This window comes from Geotrypetes seraphini, chromosome 14 (genome assembly GCF_902459505.1).
Source record: "Geotrypetes seraphini chromosome 14, aGeoSer1.1, whole genome shotgun sequence".
NCBI classification, from domain to species: domain Eukaryota; kingdom Metazoa; phylum Chordata; class Amphibia; order Gymnophiona; family Dermophiidae; genus Geotrypetes; species Geotrypetes seraphini.
In genome coordinates, this window is record NC_047097.1 from 75,827,653 (window position 1) to 75,846,200 (window position 18,548).

The 18,548-nt window shown below is 48.8% G+C and overlaps 1 protein-coding gene across 4 annotated transcripts in view; it reads right to left on the reverse strand.

Moving 5' to 3' along the window:
- The window catches only part of CTDSPL2 (CTD small phosphatase like 2), a 202,553-nt gene that overhangs the window by 19,968 nt on the left and 164,037 nt on the right, over positions 1 to 18,548 (reverse strand). For all 4 annotated transcript variants that reach the window (XM_033920362.1, XM_033920361.1, XM_033920364.1 and 1 more), the window contains one exon: positions 475 to 570. In XM_033920362.1, the coding sequence (XP_033776253.1) occupies positions 475 to 570 (96 nt within the window). The remainder of the gene's footprint in view (positions 1 to 474; positions 571 to 18,548) is intronic.

Here is an 18,548-nt window from a genome sequence, read left to right on the forward strand (position 1 = left end):
TATAAACAGAAAAGGAGGCATAGCAGCAACAGCAGGGAAGTATGCCTACCTTACCATGGCCCCAGCAGTCCAGACTGACCAGACTAGTGAAGGCAGATTCCAAAAAGTGGGTTTCTAAAGAAATTTTAAATTTTTTATAGGACTATTACGTTCCAGGGGGAGGGAGCCAGAAAGAACAAGGCACAGCAACAGATAGAATCTAGTTTCAAACAGGAAGTAGATGGTAAAACCAGTACTGTACATTCTCTCTCTGAGAACGTAGTCTGGGAGGGGAGAGAGAGAGAGAGAACTGCAACTTGGTGTACAACAGTAGAGGGCTGGAAAGATACATCTGTGAAATAGCATCCAAATGGATTGCAGGCCCCCTTCGATGAATACTCAGATACAGCGCTTCAGGTATTCCCCCAATGACACATACAAAATAGTTAACTCATTTGAGAGAATCCATTACGTGTGAAAAAGAGAAATACTCACCAGCTCTACAAGATTCTCTAGAAAAGGAATCAGCTTAAGAAGTTCCTTATCATTTTTGTCCATGAACCAACTTTCAATAGGAATTCCATTGGAAAGCTACGAGTCACAGAAAGAGGAGATTAAATAAATTCATGGGAGTCATCACTACTGTTTGGCAGACCAATTTTGCATTACTTCCTAGTATATTCACTCAAACATTAGCCAGTCCTAGCCTCTTGCAGTTTAGAGCACTGAGCACTAAACAGACTACCATATTTTCACACATAGCATTTATTTTATTTCATAAAATTAAATTTCAAACATATGGACTTTAGTAAAATGGGAGAGAAACTGAAGAAAAAGTTATTGGGAGGGGAGACATAAAAGAAGTGGAAAAACAGTGGTCTAAGCTGAAAGGAGCAATAAAAATGGCTACTGACTTTTATGTAAGGAAAATAAATAAAAATAAGAGAAAAAGGAAATCAATATGGTTCTCCAAACTAGAGGCAGAGAAAATAGAGTCAAGAGAGTTGGTGTTTTTGAAATATAAAAATACTCAAGAGGAGGAGTACAGAAAGGAATACCAGATGAAACGGAAAGAAATCAAGAGAGAGATACATCTGGCCAAAGCGTAAGAGCAAATGGCTAGAAATGTAAAAAAAGGGAGACAAAATATTTTCCAGATATATTAGTGAAGGGAGGAAGAAGAAAAATGGAATTGAGAGACTAAAAGATGATATGAACCAATATGTGGAGAATGATGAGGAAAAAGCAAACATGATAAACAAATACTTCTGCTCTGTGTTCACGGAAGAAAATTCTGGAGAAGGACCGAGATTGTCTTGAAAAGTTACACATAAGAATGGTGTTCACAAAGGAAAGTGTTCATGAACAACTTGAAAAACTGCTTGTCCAGGATTGGTAGCATGGAATATTGTTACTCCTTGGGTTTTGGCAAGGTACTAATGACCTGGATTGGCCACCGTAAGAACGGGCTACTTGGCTTGATGGACCATTGGACTGACCCAGTAAGGCTATTCTTATGTTCTTAACTGAAGGAGGACAAAGTGATGGGACTAGACAGGATCCATCCTGGGATATTAAGGGAGCTTAGCAAATTTCTGGCTTAGCAAATTTCTGGCAGGTCCTATTAAAGATTTGTTCAACAAATCTTTGGAGACAGGAATGGTTCCTGAGGATTAGAGAAGAGCAGATGTGGTCTCTATACACAAAAGTGGTCGCAGAGGTGAAGCGGGAACTACAGACTGGTAAGTCTCACTTCGGTTATTAGAAAAGTAATGGAAGCACTGATGAAGCAAAGGATAGTAAAATTCCTAAAATCTAATGGCTTACAAGATCCAAGGTAGCATGATTTTACTAAAGATAAATAGTGCCAAACAAATCTCATTGAATTCTTTGATTGGGTAACCAGAGAATTGAATCAAGGACATATGCTAGATATAATTTACTTAGATTTCAGCAAAGCCTTTGACATGGTTACTCATAGGAGGCTCTTGAACAAACTTGACGGGCTGACGTTAGAACCCAAAGTGGTGAACTGGATTAGAAACTGGTTGATGGACAGACACCAGATAGTTAATGGAATTCGCTAGGAGGAAGGAAAAGATGAGTAGTGGAGTGCCTGAAGGATCAGTGCTGGGGTCGATCCTATTCATTATGTTTGTGAGCGACACTGTGTCACATATATGGGGATGGGCTCGGATGGTTTAGATGAGCTAGAGGGAGCTTTGACGGAAACACCAATAGATGCACAATACCTGGTAGAGCTCTGGATTTCTGGCCCAGAAATATCTAAGAAAAAGAACAATTTAAATTAAATCATTAAATTACAGACAGTGTATGTTTGGGCAGACTGGATGGATCATTCAGGTTTTTATCTGTCGTCATTTACTATGTTAGAAGGAAAGGTTTGCCTTTTTTGTGGATGATACCAAGATTTATAACAGAGTAGACACCAAGGAGGGAGTGAAAAAACACAAAATAGGACCTGCAAAAGTTAGAGGAATGGTCTAATGTCTGGCAATTAAAATTAAATGTAAAGAAGTGCAGAATGATGCATTTGGGGATTAGAAATCCGAGAGAGCCTTATGTGCAGGGAGGTAAGAGGGACCTTGGGGCAATAGTGTCCGAAGATCTAAATGAAAGGAAACAGTGTGAAAAGGATGCTAGGCTGTATAGAAAGAGGCAAAACCAGTAAAAAGAAAGAAGGTGTTGATACCCCTGTATAGGTCATTGATGAGACCCCACTTTTTGAGTATTGTGTTCAATTTTGGAGACTGTATCTAACAAAGGATATAAGAAGACTTGAGTGGTCCAGAGAAAGGTGATGAAAATGGTTGGGGGTTTGTGCCAAATGACGTATGAGGAGAGACTGGAAACTCTGAATATGTATACTTCCAGAAGTAGGGAGATCCTGGATTCTCTACCAGAACTGTTCCAGCTGTTGGTAATGGAACCCACACGGGATGAGGTCATACTGGACTTAGTGCTTACAAATGACTAAAGTGTTTCTGATGTTACAGTGGGTGATCATCTGGCATCCAGTGATCACTGCATGGTACGGTTTAATATTAAGATGGGTAAAGAGAGGGCTCATTCAAATGTAAAGGTTCTAGACTTAAAAAAAAAACATAACTATGTTCGGATGGGGGAAGACATCAAGGAATTTTGTGGATGGGTACGTCTGGAAGGAGTAGAAATGCAGTGGACAAACCTGAAAGGAGTTATTGTAAGGACAACAAACCTTTTTGTGAGGTAAGTAAGTAAAAGTAAGAGGAAAAGAAGGTCACTTTGGTTCTCAAAAGTAGTAGCTGAGAAGGTAAGGAATAAGAGGTTAGCTTTCATAAACTACAAAAGATCACAGAAAGAGGAAGACAGGCATAGTTTTGTTGGGGGCATTTTTGGCCCATTCTTGAGGTAAACCGTCAATTTACTCAAAGCTGTGGGTCGCCGGACTGGATGGACCTAGAATCTGATCCGGCAAAGCCATTTCTTATGTTCTTATCAGAGGAGTAAACTTTGGCGTATAGCGGCTCTGATAGAAAGAAGAGGGCTTGAAAGATTTAGAGGCAGAGGATTTAGGCTTAGGTCTGAGTATTGAATTGAGCTGAAAGTTTTTGAGTTGCATTCTCAACAGTGTCTCCAAAAAGCTCATCTCCTAACTAAAGAATGTTAGCTAACTGATTCTGGAGGTTAGCATCCATAACTGCTATCCTGAGCCATGCCAGTCTTCTCATGCCTACAGATATTGCAGAAACTCAAGACAGTTCAAAGGCATTGTATGAAGACTATATCATATGCTGCCTGAGTTGTGTGAGAGGATTAAACATGTGTTGGAACTCTGACTTCCGATGAAATGGAAGATACTTATAATAGTTTGGCATTTGTTTTACCCAATACTTGAAGATAACATGTAAAATAAAAATTATACTTGACACTACTCTGTTGGTCAGCATGGAATTCTGGTAGAGACGTCTACCAAATTTGTCCATTATTTGACTTTCTCACCCTGGAGGAACAGTGGCATAGACTTTAGAAGAAGCAGATTTTTTAAGAGAGTGGATTCCACTACGAGAGATTGATGTGAGAGTTGAGGTTTATCAAAACCAGGAATGGGAATGATTTTAAATTGAGAATCAAGCTTTTGAAGAGCAGCCAGGACAGAGAAAGGAGATTCCCAATTTTTTTCAGAGAGTTTCCTTTAAAATGCCATGTAATGGAAGCTTGAGAAGTTCTTTAGGAGGTTATTTGTACGTCCATAGTTTCTATAAATTCCTCTGAATACTTGGAGTCTGCCTCCAATTTCACAGCCATGTCTTTACTCATTTGTCTGCTAAAGTGAGTAAAAGAGACTGCCTCAGAAGGAGAAGGCTCTCTATGAAAAGTGGTGCAAGGAGAATGCTCTGCCTGAGAACCATAACCTTTGTAAAGATGGAGCTGCCTCATGAATATAATTAAGACGAAGGTCTGAATCCACGGGAATTGAAGGAGAATGGTACCGACGTTTGGCTCGGTGCTATTCCGATGGAATATGCGAAACAGACTTATGCTTGGTTGATCAGTGAGGAGAAATGTGCATGGACTTGGACGAATGCTTGCCAGATTTAGTGGAATGGAGACGTGGAGAAGAATGTTGGGAATGACTGGAGTGATGTCCAGAAGAGTGACGCTTCCTGTGTTGACGCCTTGGAGGAGATAGGTGCCTTGAGGAGTGATGCTTGGAAGCATGGCTCGATGAAGATGATCGGTGCTGAGAGTGAAAACTGAGGAGCGTGCGCCTACGTTGGGTGGGAAGGCACTTGCACATGCAAGGTGTGGTCAGTCGCAAACTTTCTTAAATTCTTAAAGTGCAAGAGCACTTAAGCAGCTGTCCTTACCGGGGCTCCGAGGATGATCTCACCCACATGTGAGAATATGATACCTGCTTGTCCTAGGATAATGTGTGTTGTAACACTGGCTTTCTGAGTTATCCCCGACTTACTGGCATTGGAGAGAGGACTATCATACATTAATGCTTCTAGAGGCATGGGCAACACCACCCACATATAAAAGGAAGTATATATTTATGCAAGTCTGGAGCTAATCCTTATATTCAATCGTTGACATCCAGGATGCACAATTCTGTTTTAAATATACTAAACATTTAGTTTGGGTAGATGGTACTTCTAATGAGTCTGGAGCTAGTCAACTGGGGTGGGGGGGGAGAAATAAGGGGAAGGTATATGTGTTTATCTCAGGAGATTCTAAGGGAATAAAGACCTTCTGAAGTTGTTAATTTATTCCGGTTAGTTAACAGACTAGAGCACAAGAAATAGAGGGGAGTTGGGGGTGAAGGATGGGAGGAAATGAGGGAATAGGGCTCAACGATATTGTAGATAACTTCTCAGGCCACAGAGTGCCCAGTAATCATGGAAAGAGACAAGTTTTGATTTTTAATGTGCTACTAATGAAGACAAAAGGGAAGATTGTAACATGTATATTTTTATGTTTGTTATATATGTCTGTTGCCAATCTTAGCTAATAAAAAAGATTTGAACTAAAAATTTATATATATAAAAATCTGGTATTTCTTCCATTTTCTATATCATGTACATAAAACATAGACTCTCTCTCACTGTTGAGACAATCAGCATGCTATTGCTAGATCTCCTTAGTGAAACTACAGCTATGCAATGCACCTATTTTATAAAATGAAAAAAGAGATTATGTACTTACCATGGTAAGTTTTTTTTCCAGTAGATATGTGAGACATTCTAGACAGATGGGTAATATCCCTATAGCCATGTGCATCTGCAGAAGGAATCCATTCGTGATTTTTCTTCTTGCCTCTGCTATACTTCACTGGGCTCCTTAGTTCCACTGACGATTAGTACCCAAGCACTGAGAGCCACCCAATACACGTGAAGTAGAGGCACCTGTAGCAATAAGCTGAAAAAATCAACTGCTTTGCTCAAGAATTAAATCAAGCAGTAATGTTAACTGCCAACAAAGACTTCAAAGGAGCTCAGAAACTACTCCCATATAAAACTTAATATATATATATATATATATATATATATATATATATATATATATACTAGTATTTAAGCCCGTTACATTAACGGGTGCTAGAATAGATGTGTAGACTTTTAGCACAATGGGTCGCTGAGGCGTTTCTTTCTTTGTTTTTTATCTCTCTCCCTGCCCCCCTTTCTTTCTGTCTCTGTCCCCCTGTGTGTCTCTGTCTCTTCCCTGGCCCCCTGTCTTACTGTCTCTCTCCCTGGCTGTCTGTCAGTCTTTCTTTGTTTCTGTATCTTCTCCCTTCGTGAGTGTGGGGCAGTTGTAGGCGCACAAGCGCACTCCTTCCGGCCACGGACATACGGAACATGCAGGTAGGAGTGCGCATGCACCGCTTAGGGTTTTATTATGTAGTCATTAAGCCCGTTACATTAACAGGTACTAGAATATATGTCTGTCTGTCTCCCTCCCGCTGACTCTCTCTCTCATTCCCTAGCCCCCTTTCTCTGTCTGTCTTTCTGTCCCTCTCCCTGCCCGTGTCTTTCTTTCTTTCTGTCTCCCTCCCGCTGTCTGTCTATCATTTTCCCCATTTCCCTGTGCAGCAATATTTCCATCCCACTTCCCTCCTATCCCCCCCTTTCCTGTGCAGAAGCAGCGGCGGTATTTCCCTTCCCCTCCTGTATAGCAGTAGCAGCATTTTCCCCCACCCCCCTTTCCTTTCTCTTACCGCCATCTGCTCTTCTCTTACCTGCTCCGTTCGGCCCCTCCCCCTTCTTTTACTGCCGTTGTTCTGCTGATCTGGCCTGCTCCTGACCCTCCCACCACCGACAAACCTCTGGGCTCCAACCGCATAGGCAGCACTTTAAACACACTGCTTCGCAGCCTTCTACTGCCGATTTCCTCTCCCGCGTCTGTCTCCGATGATGTCATCAGAGACGCGGCAGAAGAAATCGGCAGTAGAAGGGAGCGAAGCAGCATGTTTATAGTGCTGCCTACGCCGCTGGAGCTGGGAGGTTTGTGGAGGGTCAACGGGCGGAGCGGGGCTGCTCTCCACCACTCAGTTGCTGCCACTGCCCCACAGGGCCGCGAGTGTGTTGTAGTCGCGCATGTGCACTTCTTCAAGCCATGGACATACGGAACACGGAAGTGGAAGTGCGCATGCGCGGCTTAGGGTTTTATTATAGAGATGTATACAATTTCGACAGGCATCCAAGAATCAGCTTGGAAAAGCATAAGCAGATAAAAAGTAGGCAGGTACAGGAAGGACTAGGCGGGAGTCTAGAATGTTTCACCTATCTACTGGAAAAGAGTTTACCAGAATAAGAACATAATCTCTTTTTCCAGTGCAATAGATGAGACATTATAGACAGATGGGACATACAAAAGCAGTCCCTAAAAAGCTAGGGCGGGCTTGCTGCGCCAAGCTTTAAGACCGAGGACTGAAAGGCAAAGTCCTGTCTTGCTGTCACATCTACTCTGTAAAACTTGGCAAACATGTGAAGAGAAGACCATGTTCCTACTCTGCAATAAAATGGGGAGAGTAGAACAAATACTCCTGCAGGCATGCATGCAAAAGGAAAAAACTGCAGGTGGAGCTAAGGAGCCCAGTGAAGTACAACAGAGGCAAGAGGAAAAATCCAGCGTGGATTCCTTCTGCAGATGCATGTGGCTATAGGGATATTACCTATCTGTCTAAAATGTCTCATCTATTGCACTGGAATAGATACTACTACTACTATTTTACTTTTATAGTAGTGAAAGGCGTACGCAGTGCTGTACATTTAATGTGTAATAGACAGTCCCTGCTCAAAAAAAGCTAACAATCTAATCTGGACAGATAGGACATATAGGGGTTGGGATATTTCTTGCAGAGAAAATGGTAGGATGGATATAGCACAGTTACTTACCGTAACAGGTGTTATCCAGGGACAGCAGGCAGATATTCTTAACGCATGGGTGACGTCACCGACGGAGCCCCGGTACGGACACTTTTAACTAGAAAGTACTAGATGGACGCACCGTGCATGCGCGAGTGCCTTCCCGCCCGACGGAGGAGAGCGTGGTCCCCAGTTAAGATAAGCCAGCTAAGAAGCCAACCCGGGGAGGTGGGTGGGACGTAAGAATATCTGCCTGCTGTCCCTGGATAACACCTGTTACGGTAAGTAACTGTGCTTTATCCCAGGAAAAGCAGGCAGCATATTCTTAACGCATGGGTGACCTCTAAGCTAATAGAGAGGGAGGAGGGATGGTTGGCCATTAGGAAAATAAATTATGTAACACAGATTGGCCAAAGTGTCCATCCCGTCTGGAGAAGGTGTCCAGACAGTAGTGAGTAGTGAACGTGTGAACTGAGGACCAAGTGGCAGCCTTGCAGATTTCCTCTATGGGCGTGGAACGGAGGAAAGCCACAGAAGCAGCCATAGCTCTGACCCTGTGAGCCGTGAGAGACCGGCCCGAGCATAACAGAACGCAATGCAGGCAGCAAGCCAGTTGAAAAGCGTCCGTTTAAAGACAGGACAACCTAGACGGTTAGGGTCGAAGGACAAAAAGAGCTGAGGGGACGAGCGGTGAGCCCTGGTACGGTCAAGGTAGTATGCAAGGGCACGCTTACAGTCCAGCGTGTGCAACGCCTGTTCCCCAGGATGAGAATGGGGCTTAGGGAAAAAGACAGGCAACACAATGGATTGGTTGAGGTGGAAGTCCGAGACCACCTTGGGAAGGAATTTAGGATGGGTACGCAGAACCACCTTGTCATGGTGAAAAACAGTGAAAGGTGGGTCGGCAACCAGTGCATGCAGCTCACTAACCCTCCTGGCAGAGGTGATGGCAATGAGGAAAAGCACCTTCCATGTCAGAAATTTGAGTGAAGTAGTGGCAAGAGGCTCAAACGGAGGTTTTATGAGGGCTGATAAAACCACATTCAGGTCCCAGACGACTGGAGGAGGCTTCAGAGGTGGTTTGACATTGAAGAGGCCTCTCATGAACCGGGAAACCAGTGGATGAGCCGTGAGAGGTTTTCCAAGGATAGGCTCATGAAACGCAGTGATGGCACTGAGGTGGACTCTGATTGAGGTGGACTTGAGGCCACTATCGGATAGAGAGAGCAAATAGTCCAGAACAGTTTCCACCGCCAATGAGGTGGGATCGTGGTGATGTAGTAGACACCAAGAGGAGAACCGGGTCCACTTCTGATGGTAACACTGGAGGGTGGCCGGTTTCCTTGAGGCATCCAAAATACGACGGACAGGCTGAGACAGATTTTCTGGAGAGGTCAGCCTGAGAGAAACCAAGCTGTCAGGTGGAGCGAAGACAGATTGGGATGCAGTAGAGACTGATGCTGCTGTGTAAGTAGAGTAGGAAACACAGGAAGAGGAATGGGTTCCCTGGCACTGAGCTGGAGCAGGAGGGAGAACCAGTGTTGACGAGGCCACCGAGGGACGATGAGAATCATGGTGGCTCTGTCCCTGCGGAGTTTGAATAATGTCCGCAACATCAGAGGCAGTGGAGGAAAGGCATAGAGGAACCGATCCGTCCAGTTGAGCAAGAATGCATCCGGGGCCAGGTGATGAGGCGAGAAGAGTCTGGAACAGAACTGGGGCAGCTGATGGTTGTGAGGAGCTGCAAAGAGGTCCACCTGAGGAGTGCCCCACTGAACAAAGATGGAGCGGAGTGTGGGAGGATCCAGGGTCCACTCGTGAGGTTGAAGGATGCGGCTGAGATTGTCGGCCAGGGAGTTCTGTTCGCCCTGGATATAGACAGCCTTGAGGAAGAGACTGTGAGCCGTGGCCCAGGTCCAGATGCGGATGGCCTCCTGACAGAGGAGGGGAGATCCGGTGCCGCCTTGCTTGTTTATGTAGTACATGGCGACTTGGTTGTCTGTGCACAGGAGAAGAACCTGAGGATAGAGAAGGTGCTGGAAGGCCTTGAGAGCATAGAACATGGCCCTGAGTTCCAGGAAATTGATGTGATGTTGACGCTCCTGAGGGGGTCCAGAGTCCCTGAGTGCGAAGTTCTCCCATGTGAGCTCCCCATGCATAGGGGGAGGCATCTGTGGTTATGATCATGGAGTGAGGGGGTAGATAAAGAGTAGACCCCTGGAAAGATTGGAGGAGTTCAACCACCATTGAAGAGATTGCTGAAGAGAAGATGTCACAGAGATGGGATGAGAAAGAGGATCTGTGGTCTGTGACCATTGGTTGGCTAGAGTCCACTGAGGTGTCCTGAAGTGGAGTCGTGCCAGAGGAAGCACATGGACCGTCGAGGCCATGTGGCCCAGGAGGACCATCATCTGCCGAGCTGGAATGGAGTGATGAAGGAGCACCTGATGGCAGAGGTGGAGCAGGGTCCGTTGTTGGTCGGAGGGGAGAAACGCCCTCATCAGGGTGGTGTCGAGAACAGCGCCAATGAACTGAAGTCGCTGTGTGGGAAGCAGATGCGACTTGGGGTAGTTGATCTCGAACCCCAGGAGATGGAGGTATGAGATGGTGTGTTGAGTGGCTTATAGCACAAGCGGAGACGTAGGTGCTTTCACCAACCAATCGTCCAAGTAGGGGAACACCTGGAGGTCGTGAGACCTGAGGAAGGCCGCCACCACAATAAGGCACTTGGTGAACACCCTGGGTGATGATGCGAGGCCAAAGGGTAGCACTTTGTACTGATAGTGACGGTGCTGTATCTGAAACTGTAGGTAGCAACATGAAGTCGGATTGATTGGGATGTGAGTGTAGGCCTCTTTGAGGTCCAGGGAACATAGCCAGTCGTGTTGAGAGAGAAGAGGGTAAAGCGTGGCAAGGGAGAGCATTCTGAACCTTTCCTTGACCAGACACTTGTTGAGGTCCCGGAGATCGAGGATGGGACGGAGGTCTCCTGTCTTCTTGGGAACCAGGAAGTAGCGGGAGTAGAATCCCTGACCCCTTTGGTCTGAGGGCACCTCTTCGATGGCATTGAGAAGAAGGAGGGATTGTACCTCCCTCAGGAGGAGGAGGGATTGGGAGGAGTGAGAAGCAGACTCTACGGGAGGATTGTCTGGTGGAAGAGTGTGGAAGTTGAGAGTAGCCGTGGCGAATGATGTTGAGGACCCACTGGTCAGATGTGATGACCTCCCAACGGCTGAGGAAGAGTTGGAGGCGTCCTCCGATAGGCTGAGGAAGAGGCAATGATGATGGGAGACTGGCTATGCCCTGGAGAAAAGAGTCAAAAGGGCTGAGATGGTTTTGACGGAGGGAGAGGCTTGGCAGGTTGGTGAGACTGTGAGCGAGCCTGAGTTTGATGCTGCTGACGAGGTCGGCGAGGCTGCTGTTGAGGCGGGTTGAGAGGTCTGGCCGAGAACCTGCGTTGGTAGGAAGACTGCTGTCTGTAGGGGCGAGCAGGCGGATTTTTCTTTTTAGGCTTCACCAGGGTGTCCCACCTGGTCTCGTGAGCCGAGAGTTTCTGGGTTGTTGAGTCCAGGGACTCCCCGAAGAGTTCATCACCAAGACAAGGTGCGTTAGCCAGGCGGTCTTGGTGGTTAATGTCGAGGTCAGAAACCCTCAGCCAGGCCAGACGCCGCATGGCAACAGCCATGGCAGACGCTCGAGAGGTCAGCTCAAATGAGTCATAAATGGAGCGCACCATGAATTTCCGGAGTTGGAGCAGACTGGAAATTTGTTGTTGAAAAAGAGGTACCTTACGTTCAGGGATGTATTTTTGTAAGGAGGAGAGTTGTTGCACCAGATTCTTCATGTAGAAGGAGAAGTGAAAGGTGTAATTATTTGCCCTGTTGGATAGCATTGCATTTTGGAAAAGGCGCTTGCCAAACTTATCCATGGTTTTTCCCTCTCTGCCAGGAGGGGTGGAAGCATAGACACTGGAGCCTTGAGTTTTCTTTAAGGTGGACTCCACCAGGAGAGATTCATGGGGCAATTGAGGCTTGTCAAACCCTGGGATGGGGATGACCCGATACAAGCTATCCAATTTGCGAGGGGCCCCAGGGACAGTGAGGGGGCTCTCCCAGTTCTTATAAAAAGTTTCCCGTAGGATGTCATGTACGGGTAAAGCACAGTTACTTACCGTAACAGGTGTTATCCAGGGACAACAGGCAGATATTCTTAACGCATGGGTGACGTCACCGACGGAGCCCAGGTACGGACATTTTCACTAGAAAGTTCTAGTTGGCCGCACCGCGCATGCGCGAGTGCCTTCCCGCCCGACGGAGGAGTGCGTGGTCCCCAGTTAAATAAGCCAGCTAAGAAGCCAACCCGGGGAGGTGGGTGGGTCGTAAGAATATCTGCCTGTTACGGTAAGTAACTGTGCTTTATCCCAGGACAAGCAGGCAGCATATTCTTAACGCATGGGTGACCTCCAAGCTAACAGAGAGGGAGGAGGGATGGTTGGCCATTAGGAAAATAAATTGTGTAATACAGATTGGCCGAAGCGCCCATCCCGTCTGGAGAAGGTATCCAGACAGTAGTGAGTAGTGAATGTGTGAACTGAGGACCAAGTGGCAGCCTTGCAGATTTCCTCGATGGGCGTGGAACGGAGAAAAGCCACAGAAGCAGCCATAGCTCTGACCCTGTGGGCCGTGACAGCACCTTCCAGTGAGAGACCGGCACGAGCATAACAGAACGCAATGCAGGCAGCAAGCCAGTAGGAAAGCGTCCGTTTGGAGACAGGACGACCTAGACGGTTAGGGTCGAAGGACAAAAGGAGCTGAGGAGATGAGCGGTGAGCCCTGGTACGGTCAAGGTAGTAAGCAAGGGCACGCTTACAGTCCAGCGTGTGCAACGCCTGTTCCCCAGGATGAGAATGGGGCTTAGGGAAAAAGACAGGCAACACAATGGACTGGTTGAGATGAAAGTCCGAGACCACCTTGGGAAGGAATTTAGGATGGGTACGCAGAACCACCTTGTCATGGTGAAAAACAGTGAAAGGTGGGTCGGCAACCAGTGCATGCAGCTCACTAACCCTCCTGGCAGAGGTGATGGCAATGAGGAAAAGCACCTTCCATGTAAGAAATTTGAGTGAAGTTGTGGCAAGAGGCTCAAACGGAGGTTCCATGAGTGCTGATAAAACCACATTCAGGTCCCAGACGACTGGAGGAGGCTTCAGGGGTGGTTTGACATTGAAGAGGCCTCTCATGAACCGGGAAACCAGGGGATGAGCCGTAAGAGGTTTTCCGAGGATAGGCTCATGGAACGCAGTGATGGCACTGAGGTGGACTCTGATTGAGGTCGACTTGAGGCCAGCGTCGGAGAGAGAGAGCAAATAGTCCAGTACGGTTTCCACCGCCAATGAGGTGGGATCGTGATGATGAAGCAGACACCAAGAGGAGAACCGGGTCCACTTCTGATGGTAACATTGGAGGGTGGCCGGTTTCCTTGAGTCATCCAGAATACGACGGACAGGCTGAGATAGATTCTCTGGAGAGGTCAGCCCGAGAGAAACCAAGCTGTCAGGTGGAGCGAGGACAGATTGGGATGCAGTAGAGACTGATGCTGCTGTGTAAGTAGAGTAGGAAACACAGGAAGAGGAAGGGGCTCCCTGGAGCTGAGCTGGAGTAGGAGGGAGAACCAGTGTTGGCGAGGCCACCGAGGAGCGATGAGAATCATGGTGGCTTTGTCCCTGCGGAGTTTGAATAACGTCCGCAACATCAGAGGCAGTGGAGGAAAGGCATAGAGGAACCGATCCGTCCAGTCGAGCAGGAATGCATCCGGGGCCAGACGATGAGGAGAGAAGAGTCTGGAACAGAACTGGGGCAGCTGATGGTTGTGAGGAGCTGCAAAGAGGTCCACCTGAGGGGTGCCCCACTGAGCAAAGATGGAGTGGAGTGTGGGGGGATCCAGAGTCCACTCGTGAGGTTGAAGGATGCGGCTGAGATTGTCGGCCAGGGAGTTCTGTTCGCCCTGGATATAGACAGCCTTGAGGAAGAGACTGCGGGCCGTGGCCCAGGTCCAGATGCGGATGGCCTCCTGACAGAGGAGGGGAGATCCGGTGCTGCCTTGCTTGTTTATGTAGTACATGGCGACTTGGTTGTCTGTGCACAGGAGAAGAACCTGAGGGTAGAGAAGGTGCTGGAAGGCCTTGAGGGCATAGAACATGGCCCTGAGTTCCAGGAAATTGATGTGATGTTGACGCTCCTGAGGGGGTCCAGAGTCCCTGAGTGCGAAGTTCTCCCAGGTGAGCTCCCCATGCATAGGGGGAGGTATCTGTGGTTATGATCATGGAGTGAGGGGGTAGATGAAAGAGTAGACCCCTGGAAAGATTGGATGAGTTCAACCACCATTGACGAGATTGCTGAAGAGACGATGTCACAGAGATGGGATGAGAAAGAAGATCGGTGGTCTGTGACCATTGGTTGGCTAGAGTCCATTGAGGTGTCCTGAGGTGGAGTCGCGCCAGAGGAAGCACATGGACCGTCGAGGCCATGTGGCCCAGGAGGACCATCATCTGCCGAGCTGGAATGGAGTGATGAAGGAGCACCTGGCGGCAGAGGTGGAGCAGAGTCCGTTGGCGGTCGGAGGGGAGAAACGCCCTCATGAGAGTGGTGTCGAGAACGGCTCCAATGAACTGAAGTCGCTGTGTGGGAAGCAGATGCGACTTGGGGTAGTTGATCTCGAACCCCAGGAGATGGAGGAAGGAGATGGTGTACTGAGTGGCTTGTAGCACAAGTGGAGACGTAGGTGCTTTTACCAACCAATCGTCCAAGTAGGGGAACACCTGGAGGTCGTGAGACCTGAGAAAGGCCGCCACCACAATAAGGCACTTGGTGAACACCCTGGGCGATGATGCGAGGCCAAAGGGTAGCACCTTGTAATGATAGTGGCGGTGCTGTATCTGAAATCGGAGGTAGCGACGTGAATTCAGATGGATTGGAATGTGAGTGTAGGCCTCTTTGAGGTCCAGGGAACATAGCCAGTCGTGTTGAGAGAGAAGAGGATAAAGCGTGGCCAGGGAGAGCATTCTGAACTTTTCCTTGACCAGACACTTGTTGAGGTCCCGGAGATCGAGGATGGGACGAAGGTCTCCTGTCTTCTTGGGAACCAGGAAGTAGCGGGAGTAGAATCCCTGACCCCTTTGGTCTGTGGGAACCCCTTCGATGGCATTGAGAAGAAGGAGGGATTGGACCTCCCTTAGGAGGAGAAGGGACTGGGAGGAGTGGGACGCAGACTCTATAGGAGGGTTGTCTGGTGGAAGAATCTGGAAGTTGAGAGAGTAGCCGTGGCGGATGATGTTGAGGACCCACAGGTCTGATGTGATGACCTCCCAACGGTTGAGGAAGAGTTGGAGATGTCCTCCGATTGGCTGAGGAAGAGGTAATGATGGTGGAAGACTGGCTATGCCCTGGAGAAAGGAGTCAAAAGGGCTGAGATGGTTTTGACGGAGGAAGAGGCTTGGCAGGTTGGTAAGATTGAGAGCGAGCCTGAGTGTGTTGTTGTTGACGAGGTCTGCGAGGCTGCTGTTGGGGCGGGTTGAGAGGCCTGGCCGAGAACCTGCGCTGGTAAGAGGACTGTGGTCTATAAGGACGAGCAGGTGGAGCCTTCTTTTTAGGTTTTACCAGAGTGTCTCATCTGGTCTCATGTGCTGAGAGCTTCTGGGTGGTCGAATCCAGGGACTCCCCAAAAAGTTTGTCCCCAAGACAGGGTGCGTTAGCTAGGCGGTCTTGGTGGTTGATGTCAAGATCAGATACCCTCAACCAGGCCAGACGTCGCATGGCAACAGCTATGGCAGACGCTCGGGAGGTCAGCTCAAATGAATCATAAATAGAGCGCACCATGAATTTCCGCAGTTGAAGGAGGCTGGAAATTTGTTGTTGAAAGAGTGGAACTTTGCGTTCAGGGATGTATTTTTGTAGGGCGGATAGTTGTTGTACGAGATACTTCATATAAAATGAGAAGTGAAATGTGTAATTATTCGCCCTGTTGGCTAGCATGGCATTTTGATAAAGGTGTTTGCCAAACTTATCCATCGTTTTGCCTTCTCTGCCAGGAGGGGTGGAGGCATAAACACTGGAGCCCTGAGTTTTCTTTAATGTAGACTCAACTAGGAGAGACTCATGGGGCAATTGAGGTTTGTCAAAACCCGGAATTGTGATGACCCTGTATAGGCTGTCAAGCTTACGAGGAGCTCCGGGGACAGTGAGTGGATTTTCCCAATTTTTATAAAAAGTTTCCCGCAGTATGTCATGGACGGGTAACTTGAGGAACTCTTTCGGAGGTTGTTCAAAGTCTAAGGCATCCAGAAAGGCCTGGGACTTTTTGGAGTCGGACTCTAAAGGAATAGAAAGAGCCGCCGACATCTCCCTGAGGAATTTGGTGAAAGAGGATTGCTCAGGCTTGGAAGTGGTATCGGGCACTGAGGGTTCCTCGTCTGTGGATGATGCGTCCTCCTCGGTACCGGGTGGGGATTCTTCCCATAAGTCCGGGTCCCTGATATCAGTGTGCGCACGCCGAGATGTCGGGGTGGAAGGCTCGGTGTGGCGGGTCTTAGAAAGAGACTTGCCAGAGCGCATGGAGACGGTACCGAGAGAGGAAGACCGGTGTTGACCCCGGTCCCAGGAAGAGTGGTGCCATTCTGGGTCCCGGGGAGACCGGTGCCCTTCCTGGTCCCGAGGAGGATCGACCTCAGAGCGGGTCTGTACCACAGGACGAGAACGGAGTGGTTCAGCCGAGAGGATTGGCATGGAAGTGTTGAGTGGCACCGAGGGGGTGGACACCGGTGGGATGGTGCGAGGCTCGGGCCGGTCTGGTACCGAAAGAAGTGGTGCCAATAGGGTCGGAAGCAGGTGCTGGAGTTGTTGCTGCAGCTGTTCCTGCAATTTGTCTTGGAGTATGGCCGCGATGCGGTCATCCAGGGGTGGCACCGGTACCGCTTTTTTCTTTTTCGGTTCCATAGGTGTTGCTCCACGCCCCGGCAATGAGGGGGCCGATGACGAGGCACTCACTGAGATCGGGGCGGAGCGTTTGCGGGGTCGGCGTGAGGCCGGGAGGACCGGCGTCGCCACTGTGGCAGGTGGGCGCTCAAGGGAGGTGGAAGGCTTCTTAGCCGGCTTACCTGGTGCCAGCGACCCCGAGGAAGGATCGGGCGTCGTCGAAGTGGTCGGTGCCGTCTTTTGCGGTACCGTCGACGTTGCGGCAGTTTCCATAGCAGATCCGGTACCGAAAAGGATGTTCTGCTGGATCTGCCGATTTTTTAAGGTGCGTTTCTTAAGAGTGGCACAGCGGGTGCAGGTGTCAGCCCGATGCTCTGGACCCAAACACTGTAGGCACCAATTGTGTGGGTCAGTGAGAGAGATCGGGCGTGCACACCGCTGGCACTTCTTAAAGCCCGGTTGAGGGGGCATGAAGGGAAACACGACCTCCGCAAAATCAAAGCCGGAGGCTTGTATGATGGCAACAGGCCCCGCCGGGGCCGGCCTGAAAAATAAAGAAAAAACAAAGTTTTTTTTTTTTTTTTTTACTATTTAGAACGGAAAAAGAAACCCGAAGGGAAAAAGAGAAAAAACAAGAAAATAACGCGAGCGGGAAGGCAAAAAGGAAGTTTTCAACGGCCGTTGAAACCACATGCGTCTTCTTCGCTCCGCGGAAACGAAGAAACTGGGGACCACGCACTCCTCCGTCGGGCGGGAAGGCACTCGCGCATGCGCGGTGCGGCCAACTAGAACTTTCTAGTGAAAATGTCCGTACCGGGGCTCCGTCGGTGACGTCACCCATGCGTTAAGAATATGCTGCCTGCTTGTCCTGGGATAACTTAAGGAATTCTTTGGGAGGTTGCTCAAAGTCTAGGGCATCGAGAAAGGCTTGTGACTTTTTAGAGTCGGACTCTAAGGGAATGGAAAGAGCAGCTGACATCTCTCTGAGAAATTTGGTGAACGAGGATTGTTCAGGTTTTGAGACGGTATCAGTCACTGAAGGTTCCTCGTCCGTCGAGGTACCGTGTGGGGATTCTTCCCATAAGTCTGGGTCCCTGATGTCGGGGTGCGCACGGCGGGACATCGGTGTGGAGGGTTCGGCATGGAGGGTTTTGGAGAGAGACTTGCCAGAGCAGACTGAGGCGGTACCGGGAGAGGAAGATCGGTGCCGTTCCTGGTACCGAGAAGGATCGGCATCAGAGCGGGTCTGTACCGCAGGTTGGGAAAGATGTGGCTCAGCCGAGAGGACCGGCATGGAAGTGTTGAACGGTACCGAGGGGGTCGACACCGATGGGACGGTGCGAGGCTTGGACCGGTCCTGTACCGGAAGGTGCGGTGCAAGCAACGCCGGCAACAGTTGTTGGAGTTGTTGCTGCAGCTGCTCCTGTAACTGGGTTTGGAGTATGGCCGCAATGCGGTCGTCCAGGGGGGGGCACCGGTACCGCTTTTTTCTTTTTCGGTACCATAGGTGCCGCTCTACGCTCCGGCGATGAGGAGGCCGATGATGATATCGGAGCGGAGTGTTTACGGGGTCGGTGCGGTGCCGGGGTTGCCGGTGTCGCAACCGTGGCAGGAGGGCGCTCAAGGGAAGTGGAAGGCTTCTTAGCCGGCTTACCTGGGGCCATCGACCCCAAAGAAGGATCCGGTGGAGTCGAAGTAGTCGGTGTCGACTTTTGCGGTGCCGTCGACGTCG